This window comes from Musa acuminata, chromosome BXJ2-6, assembly GCF_036884655.1.
Source record: "Musa acuminata AAA Group cultivar baxijiao chromosome BXJ2-6, Cavendish_Baxijiao_AAA, whole genome shotgun sequence".
Classification (NCBI taxonomy): Eukaryota; Viridiplantae; Streptophyta; class Magnoliopsida; order Zingiberales; family Musaceae; genus Musa; species Musa acuminata.
In genome coordinates, this window is record NC_088343.1 from 30,669,302 (window position 1) to 30,682,645 (window position 13,344).

General features: G+C 36.2%; 1 protein-coding gene across 1 annotated transcript; it reads left to right on the top strand.

Moving 5' to 3' along the window:
- The first annotated feature begins 12,765 nt into the window (after positions 1 to 12,765).
- On the top strand, positions 12,766 to 13,131 carry LOC103974519 (protein RALF-like 19). The gene has a single exon (XM_009389372.2). It carries the CDS (start codon positions 12,766 to 12,768, stop codon positions 13,129 to 13,131), a length of 366 nt encoding a protein of 121 aa, XP_009387647.1.
- Positions 13,132 to 13,344: the final 213 nt, after the last annotated feature.

Genomic DNA, 13,344 nt, shown 5'->3' on the forward strand with positions numbered 1-13,344 from the left:
ATGCATGAGATTTTAAGCTATACATGATGATAAGCATGTGTTATTTTCATGAGTGTATTTGAAAAACTATGGCAAAAATGTGCCCGAATGCATGAACTTGTTAAGATTATTTTTCGGACTTTCTTGATTCAATGTTCAAATCACTTAATTGCCATGATGATTTTACATTATTACATGCCTTAATAACATGTTGGAAATTATGTGTTTTGGATACAAAAATTTTTATGATCATGAGCATGTTTTATCTTCATGATTGAACTTGAAAATCTATAGCAAAATCTTGTCCGAATGCATGAAAGTGTTAATTTCATTTTCGGATTTGCTGAACAATTGGTATCTTAACAATCGGATTTTCTCATACACTTATTATATGAAAAATATTTTTCTGAAATGGATTTGATGAAATGATTCCTGCTTATAAATTCCATCTTGAAATATGGATGATAGTGTTTTTACTTGCAAAGATTTGTTTCACATACATATCTTGATCCTAATAATACAATGAGATTTCTTATGCAAAAATAATTTAAAAATAATTTTTACTTACAAAGATTTGTTTCACATACATATCTCCTATGATTCATGTGTAGAGAAAGAATTTATAAATCATAATACAATGAGATTTCTTATGCAAAAATAAAGTGCTTTTGTGATTATTTGCTAAAGAAAATAATTATTAAAATCATGATCTTGATAATTATAACATGAAGTTCTTTATAAATCAAGATCGTTCATTATGCTCCCTACATTTATCAAAAAATAATTCTTCAAATGAAGTGTAACTTGTCTTTTGATTTCTCAGAATTCAATGAAGTGTCATGTTGATATCTTGATACTTGGAATATTTTAAAATGTGATCTTGATAAGAATGTTTCAAGTTGCTCTTTGTGCTATATCTTTTCAAATGAATCATGAGCCTTGATATCATATATTTCATAATATAGAAATAACAAGATTTCTTTGCCTTGTATGTCTTGTGTGATGATTGTACATCAATTTGCTTTATTATGAATTATATAAATCTTGATCGTGAACTTGTTAAGAAGAATTTTAATGAACCATGAATCATATCTTTGGTATTCACGAATTGATCCTAACAATTGATCCTCATTGATATCTTTCATTGATATGATAAATTATCATCTCATGATATATCGCATAATTATATCATGCTTTGCAATTGTATCATGTGATCTTTACTAAATTTTCACATTGATATTCTTCATGACATGATTTCTTTGCATTGTTGTCTTGTATGCTTCATGTGATAATATGAATACATGAAACACTTATGATATGATTTTTATGCAATTCCTTGTATTCATGAAATATTTATCTCATCACCTAATAATTCTTCTTGATATTCCTTATGTGATGATAAGAATACATGAAATATTCATTAATTTGTTTTGATGTATACAAATAAGAAGTTTCGATCATGTATGGTAGGATGTAATTTGACAAATTTGGTACCATCATGTTGCAAAATAAATGATGATTAGGAATCATGCATTAATGATGATTGTATATTTTATGATTTGGCATGATGCATGCAATGATGAAATATTCATGAATTTGAAATGATGCATGCAATACTTATGACAATGATGTACATGATATATTGCATATGATAAGTATCATGAATGCTTTAAATGATGAATGTTTGGTATCATGATCAACATGTTGATAAATGCTTAAAAATTTTAATGTTTGAGTATCATGTATGATATACCCATTAATGATGATTGATTTATTTTTCGGTATCGTGCATGAAAAATAAGGTTTTTGAAATTATGTATGTTTTAATTTGAATATATAATGATGCACAAATAAAATTGATACTTACCTTTGTCATAATCTGAAAATTGAAAAAAGGGTCTTCCCTTCTTTTTGACAATGACAAAGGGGGAGCAAGAATTTCTAGCGTGCACATCATGAAAAGAGGCAAACTAGCTAGCTTACACAATTCAAGATGAAAGCAAAAATTACACTCCTCTAAAGAGAAGATGCAAATGTAACACTTGCCAAATTGTTTGCTTGCCTCATGTAAAACATTATCTCTTGCTAGTTTGGCATTTTGCTAGCTTGCACTTTGCAAAGAAAGCAAAAATGACACTTCTCAAAAGAGAAGAAAGAGCTTGTTATCTTGAACATCACAAGCTTACCAAACAAAAATTGCAAAAGTGCTATCTTGCTTATCTCAAGAAGTAAAACTTGCAACTTGCACATTGCAATAGGAAACAAGAATCATAAGCTTACACAAGAAAGCTATTTTGCATTTGCTTTCGAAATTTTTGCTAGCTTGTATGTAGTAAAATTTGCATATCGTAAAAATTGCTAGCTTGTAGTATAAAGAGAAGCAAATAGTTGCTATCTCAAGAAAATTAAACATGCTAAACTTACACCTTGCAATGGAAGCAAAATTGCGAGCTCAAACATTGCAAAGGAAGCAAAAATTTGCTAGCTTGCAACTTGCATATTTCAAGAAGCAAGAGTTGCCTTCTTGAACATCTCTAAATTGCTAGCTTGTAAGTTCTAAAATGTTGTAACATTGCTAGCTTGCATGTTCTAAAAGCGCTATCTTGTATGCTGCAAAACTTGCATATCTAAAACTTGATAGCTTGAATGTTCTAAGCATGATGTAACATTTGCTGAATTTTCTGGCTTCAAAACTGCATGATGATAAAACTTGATATTATGTTTTTCATGCAATAAGTTAAACTAATATTCCAAACACAAGAATAGTTGGACTTCTCCTTTTCGTTGATGACAAAGGGGGAGAAGTATGATATTATGCATAAGTTTATGCATAAGTTCATGATGACGTGTTGCAAGTATTCATGATGAATATTGCAATGACTTGAATTCAGTTTGAATTCAAGGTTCTATCAATATGGCATATTGATAGGGGGAGTTTGTTTAAACTCCGGGAGTTAAGTTTAACTCCGTTATCAAGTGGTTGTCATCATCAAAAAGGGAGAAATTATTGAATCTTGTATTTTGATGATGAAACTACTTGATATATATTTATGATTTAATCTGTGTTTTGAGTGACGCAGGATGCTTCGATCAGGATGAGACAATTAAAGCAGGAAAATCATGTTGTGCCGAAGGAACATGTCAGAAGATTAGATGTCGGGCCGGTGGATTGGTCGACGTATCGACAAAAGGCTTCGGGCTGTGGACTCGGGCATCAGGCCAAGAAGAGCGGGTATTGTGCCAAGGATATCAGAGTTTCGGAGTCAACTGGCCGATTGGGCAATAGGCTGCAGGAGAGGACGATGCGCCGAAGAATCGGACGAAGCATCGAGGGACCAATGACATGCCGGACAACTTGGTTAATTGCTTAGGATTAATTGTCTCGATCGAAGTTTTATTTTAAGTGTGCAGGATTAACTACGATGGAAGAAAGATATGCAGCAGGAGTTGCGCCAGAGTCAAGACAATGATCACGTTGGGAGTTCGAGAGTTCGACGGAAGTTCGGACAGTCGTCGGAGGTTCTGCGGGAACAAATCCGAGAAGTCCATGAGCTTGCCAAAGAAGCTCGTCAGAACTCGCCAAGTGGATCGTCGCAAGTCCAGGAGTTTGTCGGAAGTCCGCAGGAGTATCACCAAGGGTTCATCGGATGATCGACGGAAGTTCACCGGAATCTCGTCGGAAGAAACGATTGACGCACCGGAGCAAGTTACAGTAAATGTCTTAGGAAATATCGTAGTTAGCACAATGATTAAGTTGGAAATGGGAGATGATCCAATTAACTTAATCTTGGGGCAATTGGGCCCCTAAAAAACCCAAATTGGGCCGAATGGATCAACCCATTCGGACCCTGATTTCTGCCAGGCGGTTGAACCGCCCAAGCCAGGCGGTGGCACCGCCTGGGCTCAGTCTCCGAGCGAGACTGGGCGGTGCAACCGTCCCAGCCATGCGGTGGCACCGCCTGGGCTCAGTCTCCGAGCGAGACTAGGCGGTGCAACCGCCCCTGATAGGAGGTGGCACCGCCTGGGCTCGGTCTCCGAGCTTTGGCTGAGCGGTGCAACCGCCTCAGTCAAGCGGTGGCACCGCTTGAGCTCGGTCTTCGAGCTCTGGCAGGAGGTGCAACCGCCCCTGACAGGAGGTGGCACCGCCCAGAGGCTCAGTCTTCGAGCTCTGCCAGACGGTGCAACCGCCTCAGTCAGGCGATGCAACCGCCAGATCCTGGAATTCTGGGAATTGACAGTTTTGAGCTCCAAATTCAAACTGGGTTGGGGCCTATAAATACCCCACCCTTTCAGCACTGAAAGGGCACCCAGAAGCCACCGAAATTCTGATTTTACTTTGTGATTTTTAGAGCTCAAAAGTGTTGTATGAGTTGAAAGTTCTTCTTCCTCTTTTCTTCCAAGTTCTAATCTGTTAAGAGAGGAAAGAAAATTCTGTAAGGGTTGTCTCCTAAGCCCGTCAAAAGGAGTGAAACTGTAAAAGGGTGGTTGGCCTTCGCCTATTGAAGGAAGGCCTCTAGTTGACGTCGGTGACCTCGTCGGTGGAGGAAGCCAAAAGTGGAGTAGGTCAAGATTGACCGAACCACTCTAAATCTCGGTTTGCATTTACTTTGAGCAACTTATCCTTACTGCAAATCTCCTCAAAAGCTTACTGCTTTCTGTGCATATACGATCGGGTTTCAAGCTTTGCACTTTCCGAATCGGCGTTTAGACGTAAATCAGTTTTATCGTACGATCATCATATTTTAGTTTGTGTTTACGTTTTGATTTCTATCATAATTGTAAACTGCCTTTATATCCTTGCTTTAACTGCATCTCGCTTAATCAAGTGATTTATGAATCAGCATTTAGACGTAAATCAATTTTTTCGTACGAATATCATATTTCAGTTTGCGCCTACTATCTGATTTGAACCATAACTGCAAATTGCATTTATATCTTTGCTGCATCTCGCTTAATCAAAAGTTAAAGTGATTTACGAATCGGCTTTCTTACCAAAATCACTTTTATCGAACGAACGCAGTTTTTTCGAGAAGGTTTTCCCTTGCACTAATTCACCCCCCCCCCCCCCCCCCTCTTAGTGCTCTTGATCCTAACAGCGGCTTGTTGCCCAATCGGCGGTTGACCTCCGCAACCCCGATATCCTTGGCGCAATTCCACTCTTGGCCCGATGCCCGACGTCCGAAGCCTTCTGCCATCCAATATCCTAACGTGATCTCCTCCGGCGCAACGTCAATTCCTCCTACGTTAACTGTCTAATCCTGATCGAGTAGACCTGCATCACTCAAAATGTAGTTAAACATCTAAACACAATCAATTAGTTTCATCATCAAAATCCAAGATTCAACACAACTGCCCCAGTCAGGCGGTGGCACCGCCTGGGCTCAGTCTCCGAGCAAGACTGGGCAGTTGTACCGCCCCAGTCAGGAGGTAGTACCGCCAGGACCCCGAAAATCCAGGAAAAGACACTTTTGAGCTCCAAATTCAAACCAGTTTGGGGCCTATATAAACCCTACCCTTTCCTGCATGAAAGGGTAGCCAAAAGCACCGAAAGCTTGATCTTACTCTATGATTTTAGAGCTCAAAAGTGTTGTAAAGGCTAGAAGTTCTCCTCCCTCTTTTCTTCCAAGTTTTGATCTTTTAAGAGAGGAGAGAAAATTCTGTAAGGGTTGTCTCCTAAGCCCGTCAAAAGGAGTGAAACTGTAAAAGGGTGGTTGGCCTTCGCCTATTAAAGGAAGGCCTCTAGTGGGCGTCGGTGACCTCATCGGAGGAGGAAGCCAAAAGTGGATGTAGGTCAAGATTGACCGAACCACTCTAAATCTCGATTTGCATTTACTCTAAGCATCTTATCTTTACTGCAAACCTCCTCAGTAGCTTACTGCCTTCTGCTCATTTACGAACGTGTTTCTTAGTTAAGTATTTTTCGAATCGACGTTAAGACGGAAATTGGTTTTATCGTACGAACATCATATTTCAGTTTGCGCTTACATTCTGATTTCCGTCGTAACTACAAACTACCTTTATATCTTTGCTTTAACTGCATCTCGCTTGATCACAAGTTAAAGTGATTTACGAATCGTCTTTCTTACCAAAATCGCTTTTATCGTACGAATGCAGTTTTAATCATCGAAAGTTTTTCGCTGCAGTAATTCACCCCCCCCCCCCCCCCCCCCTCCCCCCCCCCTCCCCTCTTAGTGCTCTTGATCCTAACAATTGGTATCAGAGCGGGGTTAACTCTCAAATGGATTAAAACCCAAGAGAGATGACATACGCTGGAAACCAAGAGGGCCACTCTATTACACGTCCACCCATGTTCAATGGGACGGACTACACCTATTGGAAGACCCAAATGAGGATCTTCCTTATTTCAATGGATTTTGAACTTTGGAATCTTGTCAAAAATGGATTTTTCGAAGTTTTCTTTTCCAATGATCGATTGGAATGAATTGGAGAAGAAGACTTTCGCTCTTAATGCAAAGGCTATGAATGCCTTATTTTGTGCGCTTAATAAAAATGAGTTCAATGGTGTTTCGATTTGTAAAACTGCGTTTGATATTTGGCATACACTCGAAGTGACTCACGAAGGCACAAGTAGAGTGAAAGAGTCAAAAATCAATCTTTTGATGCATTCTTTTGAACTTTTCCAAATGAAACCGAGCGAGACTATTGGCGACATGTACACCCGTTTCACGAATGTCGTCAATGGTCTAAAAAGACTCGGTAAAAGTTTTTCGAATTTTGAGCTCATAAATAAGATTCTAAGATCCCTTCCTAAGAGCTGGGACCCTAAAGTCACTGCTATTCAAGAGGCTAAAGATTTAAACAACTTCCCTCTTGAAGAACTAATCGGATCATTAATGATCTATGAAATGACACTTTTGGAACATTTTGAACCCGATGAGCACTTGAACCACCTTCCAAAGAATAGGAAGGATTTGGAACTCCGGACAAATGAATACCACTTGAGCGATGACTCAAGTGATGAGGACAATGATGAACTTAAACTTCGAACACTAAATCTTAATAAGTTTATTAAATAAAAATCTAAAATAAACAATGAACTTGAACGAAGGAAGAGGCCAAAGAAGAGGAAGAATACAACTTGGGATGAATCGAGCTCCTCCAAAGAAGAGGAGAAAATCAAGAAAGGCAAGGTGGTAAACTACGCCTTAAGGACATTCAATGATGAGGTAATCGAAACCCCCTTAATTTATTTTGAAATTACTTGATATTTTTCATGATGCATTTTTCTTTTTTTGTTTAGAATTAATTTTCTTGCAAATTACACGTTTTATAATGAAAATACAAAAATTAGGAATCATGCTTATCATTCTAGTCATTTCAAAAATAATCATGAAAATTACTTGTTTATGATAAACAAAATGATTAAAAATGCCTTATGAAATCATGCTATATGTGGTTAAGAAGTAATAATATGTATCATGTTTGATTAACATTGTTGAATGGTATCATGTTTGTTTAACTAATTTCTCAATTTTGATTAAATGAAATCATGTTTGATTTGAAGTAATGCATATTGATGTAATGAAAATATTAAACATTTTGATACCATGATTGACAATTTTATACATGAGATTTTAAGTCACACATGATGATAAGCATGTGTTATTTTCATGAGTGTATTTGAGAAACATATGGCAAAACCATGTCCGAATGCATGAAAGTGTTAAATTTCATTTTCGGATTTTCTTGATCATAACAATTCATTTTTTAGAATCTATTGATCTTGATGGTTTTATGACGAAATTCATTTTTCGATCCTAAACGTTGATGCATGTTTTTATTTAACATAAATGAAAAAGCATGCTAACATGAAATCAATCACTTAAAATAAAATACTTAAAAAAAAGAAAAATATATTATCAATGAAATCATGAATCTACCTATGTTATGAATTTTGTGAACCATAAAAGTGATTTTGATTATTTGAATTTGAAATGAGTTTTATCAAAATCATGATATTAATTTCTTGGAATAACATGAGATTACCTTTGATGATCATTTTGATTCATGGAATTTTGGATTCATAACTTGGTACCTTTGAATTATTCCCTTCTCCTTTCAATTTTTGAATTTATGCATGTTATATGTCAAACATTTGAAACCATGTTTTGGTATCATGCATATCTAAGAAATGTTGATTTGACAAATTGAATGAGTTGAAAATGAATGATGATTTTTCTCTTGAATATAACTTGTGATATTTTTTATATAAATCATCATTTTGATTTCTTGATATTCGATACATGAAATTTTATTATGAATCAAAATTTTTCATTAATCGATCTCCTACGATTCTACTTATATTTTCATAAGAGGAGATTTTCTAAATGAATCATGATTTTTCCTTGTGAGTTCTTGGATTTATTACTTGATTTTCTTTTAAAACAAGATCTCTTCTTTGTACTCCTATGATTTTTCTTGATATTTTATTTAAAGAAGATATTTACTATATGAATCATGTCTTTTGGTATTTAAATGATTTTATCCTTCATGACATGATTTCTTTGTATGTATGGCTTGCATGGCTTGAAATATTTTGGAATGATGCATGCAACACTATGATTTTTTCCCTTAGATAAAAAGGCATGCAACACTTTGATTTTTTTTTAAATAATGTGAAAATCAATAATTATCATTTTATGATAGAATGATGATTTGGAATCATGCATGCAATGATGAAATATTCATGAATTTGAAATGATGCATGCAATACTTATGACAATGATGTACATGATGTATTGCATATGATGTGTATCATGAATGCTTTAAATGATGAATGTTTGGTATCATGATCAACATGTTGATAAATGCTAAAAATTTTAATGTTTAAATATCATGTATGATATGCTCATTAATGATGATTTTTTTCGATATCTTGCATGAAAAATAAGGTTTTTGAAATTGTGTATGTTTTAATTTGAATATATAATGATGCACAAATAAGATTGATGCTTACCTTTGTCATAATCTGAAAATTGATATAAGGGTCTTCCCTTCTTTTTGACAATGACAAAGGGGGAGCAAGAATTTCTAGCGTGAACATCATGAAAAGAGGCAAACTAGCTAGCTTGCACAATTCAAGACGAAAGCAAAAATTACACTTCTCAAAAGAGAAGAAATTGCTATCTTGAACATCACCGATAATTGCTAGTTTGAAATCTCAAAAAGAAGCAAAACATGCTAACGTGCACAGCTAGCAAACTTGCATATTTCAAGAAGCAAGAGTTGCTTTCTTGAACATCTCTAAATTACTAGCTTGCATGTTCTAAAATGTTGTAACATTACTAGCTTGCAAGATGTAGAGCTTGCTATCTTGAACATCTTAAGAAACAAAAATTACAAAAGTGCTATCTTGACTATCTCAAGAAGCAAAATATGCTAACTTGCGTATCTAGCAAAGTTGATAAAATTTATATATTTCAGGAAGCAAGAGTTGCCTTCTTGAACATCTCTAATTTGCTAGCTTGCATAATGTAGAAGTTGCTATCTCAAAAGAAGCAAAAGTACTATCTTGTAAAACTTGCATATCTAAAACTTGATAGTTTGAATGTTCTAAGCATGATGTAACACTTGCTAAATTTTAAGTTACAACTATTTTGAATTATAGGTGAATCATAAAATTAATTCAAATAGTTAAGATTAGATGTAACAAAAATAAGAATTTAGATAAGATAAATAAATGAGTATTTGGTTTTTTAATATATGGATGAGGGTGACGAGATTTATATATATGTACTTAAAAAAATTATACTTTATCCTTTTGACTAATATAAATATTTACTTTAAATGAGTTGAAGACACATTGAAAATATTTATCGTTCCTTTTTTTCACTAAAGTTTTGCAGAAAGCCAATACTTTAGATGGATCTAATTATTCATATTTATTTTTATGATATTATTGTTAGGGTCAAGAGTGGCACGAGGGGTGAATTAGTACAATGGAAAATTCTTCAATTTCGTATAAAGTTCGTCTCGATTCAAATTGTTTCGGAAATATGTTGAACTTAAAACTTTCGTAAGAATGTAAGGAGAAGCTCAATGAGATTTGTAGTAAAGTAAATTGTATAAAAAGAAAAGCAAACCAGAATTTAGAGTGGTTCGGTCAATGAGACCTACATCCACTTCGAATTCCTCCTCCGTCGAGATCACCGGAGTCCACTAAAGGCCTTCCTTCAATAGACGAAGACCAACCACCTTTTACAACTCTTTCTCCTTTTGCCGGGTTTAGGAGACAACTCTTACAATTCTCACTCCTCTTTCTTAGATTGTTACAAGGCTAAGAGAGGGAGGAGGAGAACTCTTCTCACTTTTACAACACTTTTCACACCCCAAACAATTAGAATTTTTCATTCATATAATAGCACTTTATTACTCTTTCATGCAGAAAATGGTAGGGTATTTATAGGCCCCAATGGCTTCAAAAATTGAAGCCAAAAAGTGTCATATCCCTGGATTTCGGGGTACTGGCGGTACCACCGCCATTACTAGGTGGTACTACCGCCTGCAATCTGACACTAGGTGGTATCACCACCCAGACCACCTAGGGATTGGGTCACCAGGCGGTGCCACTGCCGGCCCTGGTGGTGCCACCGCTGACCATATTTTTAAGGGCTAAATAGGATGTTCAATCCGACCCAATTCAGCCCTGTTAAGGGCCTAGTTGGCCCCTAATTAAGTTAGTGGGTTTACTCATAATTCTAACTCAATCTACTATCTAACTATAATAACTAAGACATAATCAAAGTACTCTTGTTCCGGTACATCAATTATTCTTCCGGCGAGCTTCCGATGATCTTCCGACGAACTTTCGGTAATATTCCGACGGACTCCCGATAAGCTCCCAGACTTTACGACGATCTTCTTGGAGAGTTCCGACAAGCTTCTTTGGCAAGCTCTTGGACTTCTCGGTTGGTTCTGATAGAACTTTCGTCGAATGTCCGGACTTTCGACGAACTCTTGAACTCCCAACGAGATCTCCATTTGGACTATGGTACAATACCTGCTTTTGTTATTTGTATTCACCGGTATCTATCCATCAGTCTCCTCTGGTTCACGACAATTCTCAACCTTCATTGTTTGAATAAGTAATCTTCAGCAGCAACAACTTTTAGTTTTATCAAGTATAACAAAAATGGATCACATTAGTGATCACAAGTACAGTGGCCATATTAACTAGCATTGTAACACGTGGGAGCATAACCAGCAATAAATATTAAAATAATAAAATCTAATTAATAATCAAAGAACATCAGTCTAAAATAATAGTTCAAAAAATATTCGACTAATGCTCTAAAAAATAATCGAATGGAGACCATTCCATATGTATACTTAGAATATTCCCTTCATTAACCTATGAATTAATAAAAAATTTATAAACTATTCTATCATCGTCGATTACTACATAAGCATTAGAGGACTCAATTAAGAATCCTATCTAACATCCGCCTTTGCAGATCGGTATGGAATAACTATCTGAACCCCTCTTGGACTTCTTAAGTAATTAACCCTGAACAGATTTTATAATCTTTAGATTCATATAAAACATAAGTCTACAAGTACAAATGAACATATGGATATTGAGATGCGTCAAAAGACATAATCCAACCAAAAAAAAAGAAAACTATTTGAATTTAGGGCTATCTAATCTCAATACAAACATTTAGATCCGACATAATTGAGCACTTGGAATCATCCAAATTTCCAACTCGATAGACTTAATAGTCCAAACCTGAATATTAAATATATGACCTAAAATTACTTGATTTTGCTAGGTATTTTATTTTAAAATGAAAAACTCAAAATCTATTTTATTTATTTACTTATTTTAACTGTTAATTTTTTAATTAGTTTACATGACTTATTGACTATGATTAGTCCTAGCAGTTAGGAATCATCTTTTATATATATATATATATATATATATATATATATATATATATATATATATATATATATGAATCTACTGTTTGGTTTTATATGATGAACAATATTCCCTTCTTGGTTCTAAGATTCTTCTTTGAGAACAATATTCTTCTACTGTTAAGACGGTCGATAACGATTCCAACCCTTATTCTGTTTATTTTATTAATTGAATCGAAATTAATTTTTATTATTGATTTTTTTTCTTTTTGCCTTATGTAAATGTAGCTAATTATCCATATTATCTTTACGATATTATTTCTTCCTGAATAACATTTTGTTATGTTTACAAGTATCTATCGATAGACCACTTCATTGTGTGAAATAGGAAATCTTGAGCAGCAATAACTTTTAGTGTTCACAAGCATAACAAAAAATGGATTTCATCAGTGATCTCTTCTCTCTTCTTCGCGACAATACTCTCCACTCCTGCAACAACAGCTTTTAACCCAGTAATCTTTTTGCTTATGTTCACGAGTATAACAAAAGTGGATTGTATCCGGCGCATCTCTCTTCTCTCCACTCCATTGTTTTGGATATGAGATCTTCTGCAACAGCGTCTAGCACAGTAATCTGCACCCAACAACCATGTCTTCTCCCTTCCTCCTCTATTTGCTCACCTCTTCCTAAAAGTCACGTACCAAATCCCATGCACATCCACCACCTCAACAGCAGGAGAAAGAACCGGGCTTCCTCCTCTAAATACGATCAAACACCTACGTCGCGAGCGCGTCCAGTGCGCAACACCATCCCCTTAAGTCCCCCACCACACCACTCTCTCTCTCTCTCTACAAAGAGAACAAACACGACGCAGTGGAGTCCTTCCTGTTGTACTTCCAGATGAGAATGGCTCTCCGGCTCGCCTTCCTGTCGTTCCTCTTGGTGATGGCCATCGTGGCCGCAGGGGCCACGTACGCGGGCGACGAGTGGGGGATGGCGCGACTGGCGAGCGAGGGTGGCGGGCTGACGGCGTGCGACGGGCGGGAAGGGGAGTGCGTCGGCGACGAGGAGGAGATGACGATGGAGTCGGTGTCTGCCCGGCGAAGCTTGGCTTCCAGGACCAAGTTCGTAAGCTACGGGGCACTCACCAAGAACCGGGTGCCCTGCAACCGGCGAGGCCAGTCCTACTACAATTGCCACCGTCAGAAGAAGGTCAACCCTTATCGCCGGGGCTGCAGCTCCATCACCAAATGCGCCAGAATTCTGCAATAATCATCCACCACCACCACCACCCATATATATATATATATATATATATATATATATATATATATAGGCACTTTGTAGGAGAAAGAAATGGCAGGCTCCTGCAGATGTGGAGTTCTTCCCTGCAGTCTTTGGTCTTCTTGATTTCTTTCTATTATGTTGCTGCTGTTGTTTTTTCTTTCCTTTTCCTTTCTAATTTTATGTGTTACTTTTTATGCA

What these genes read in the sequence shown, in the direction of transcription:
- LOC103974519 (XM_009389372.2), top strand. Translation starts at nt 12,766, where the DNA reads ATGGCTCTCCGGCTCGCCTTCCTGTCGTTCCTCTTGGTGATGGCCATC.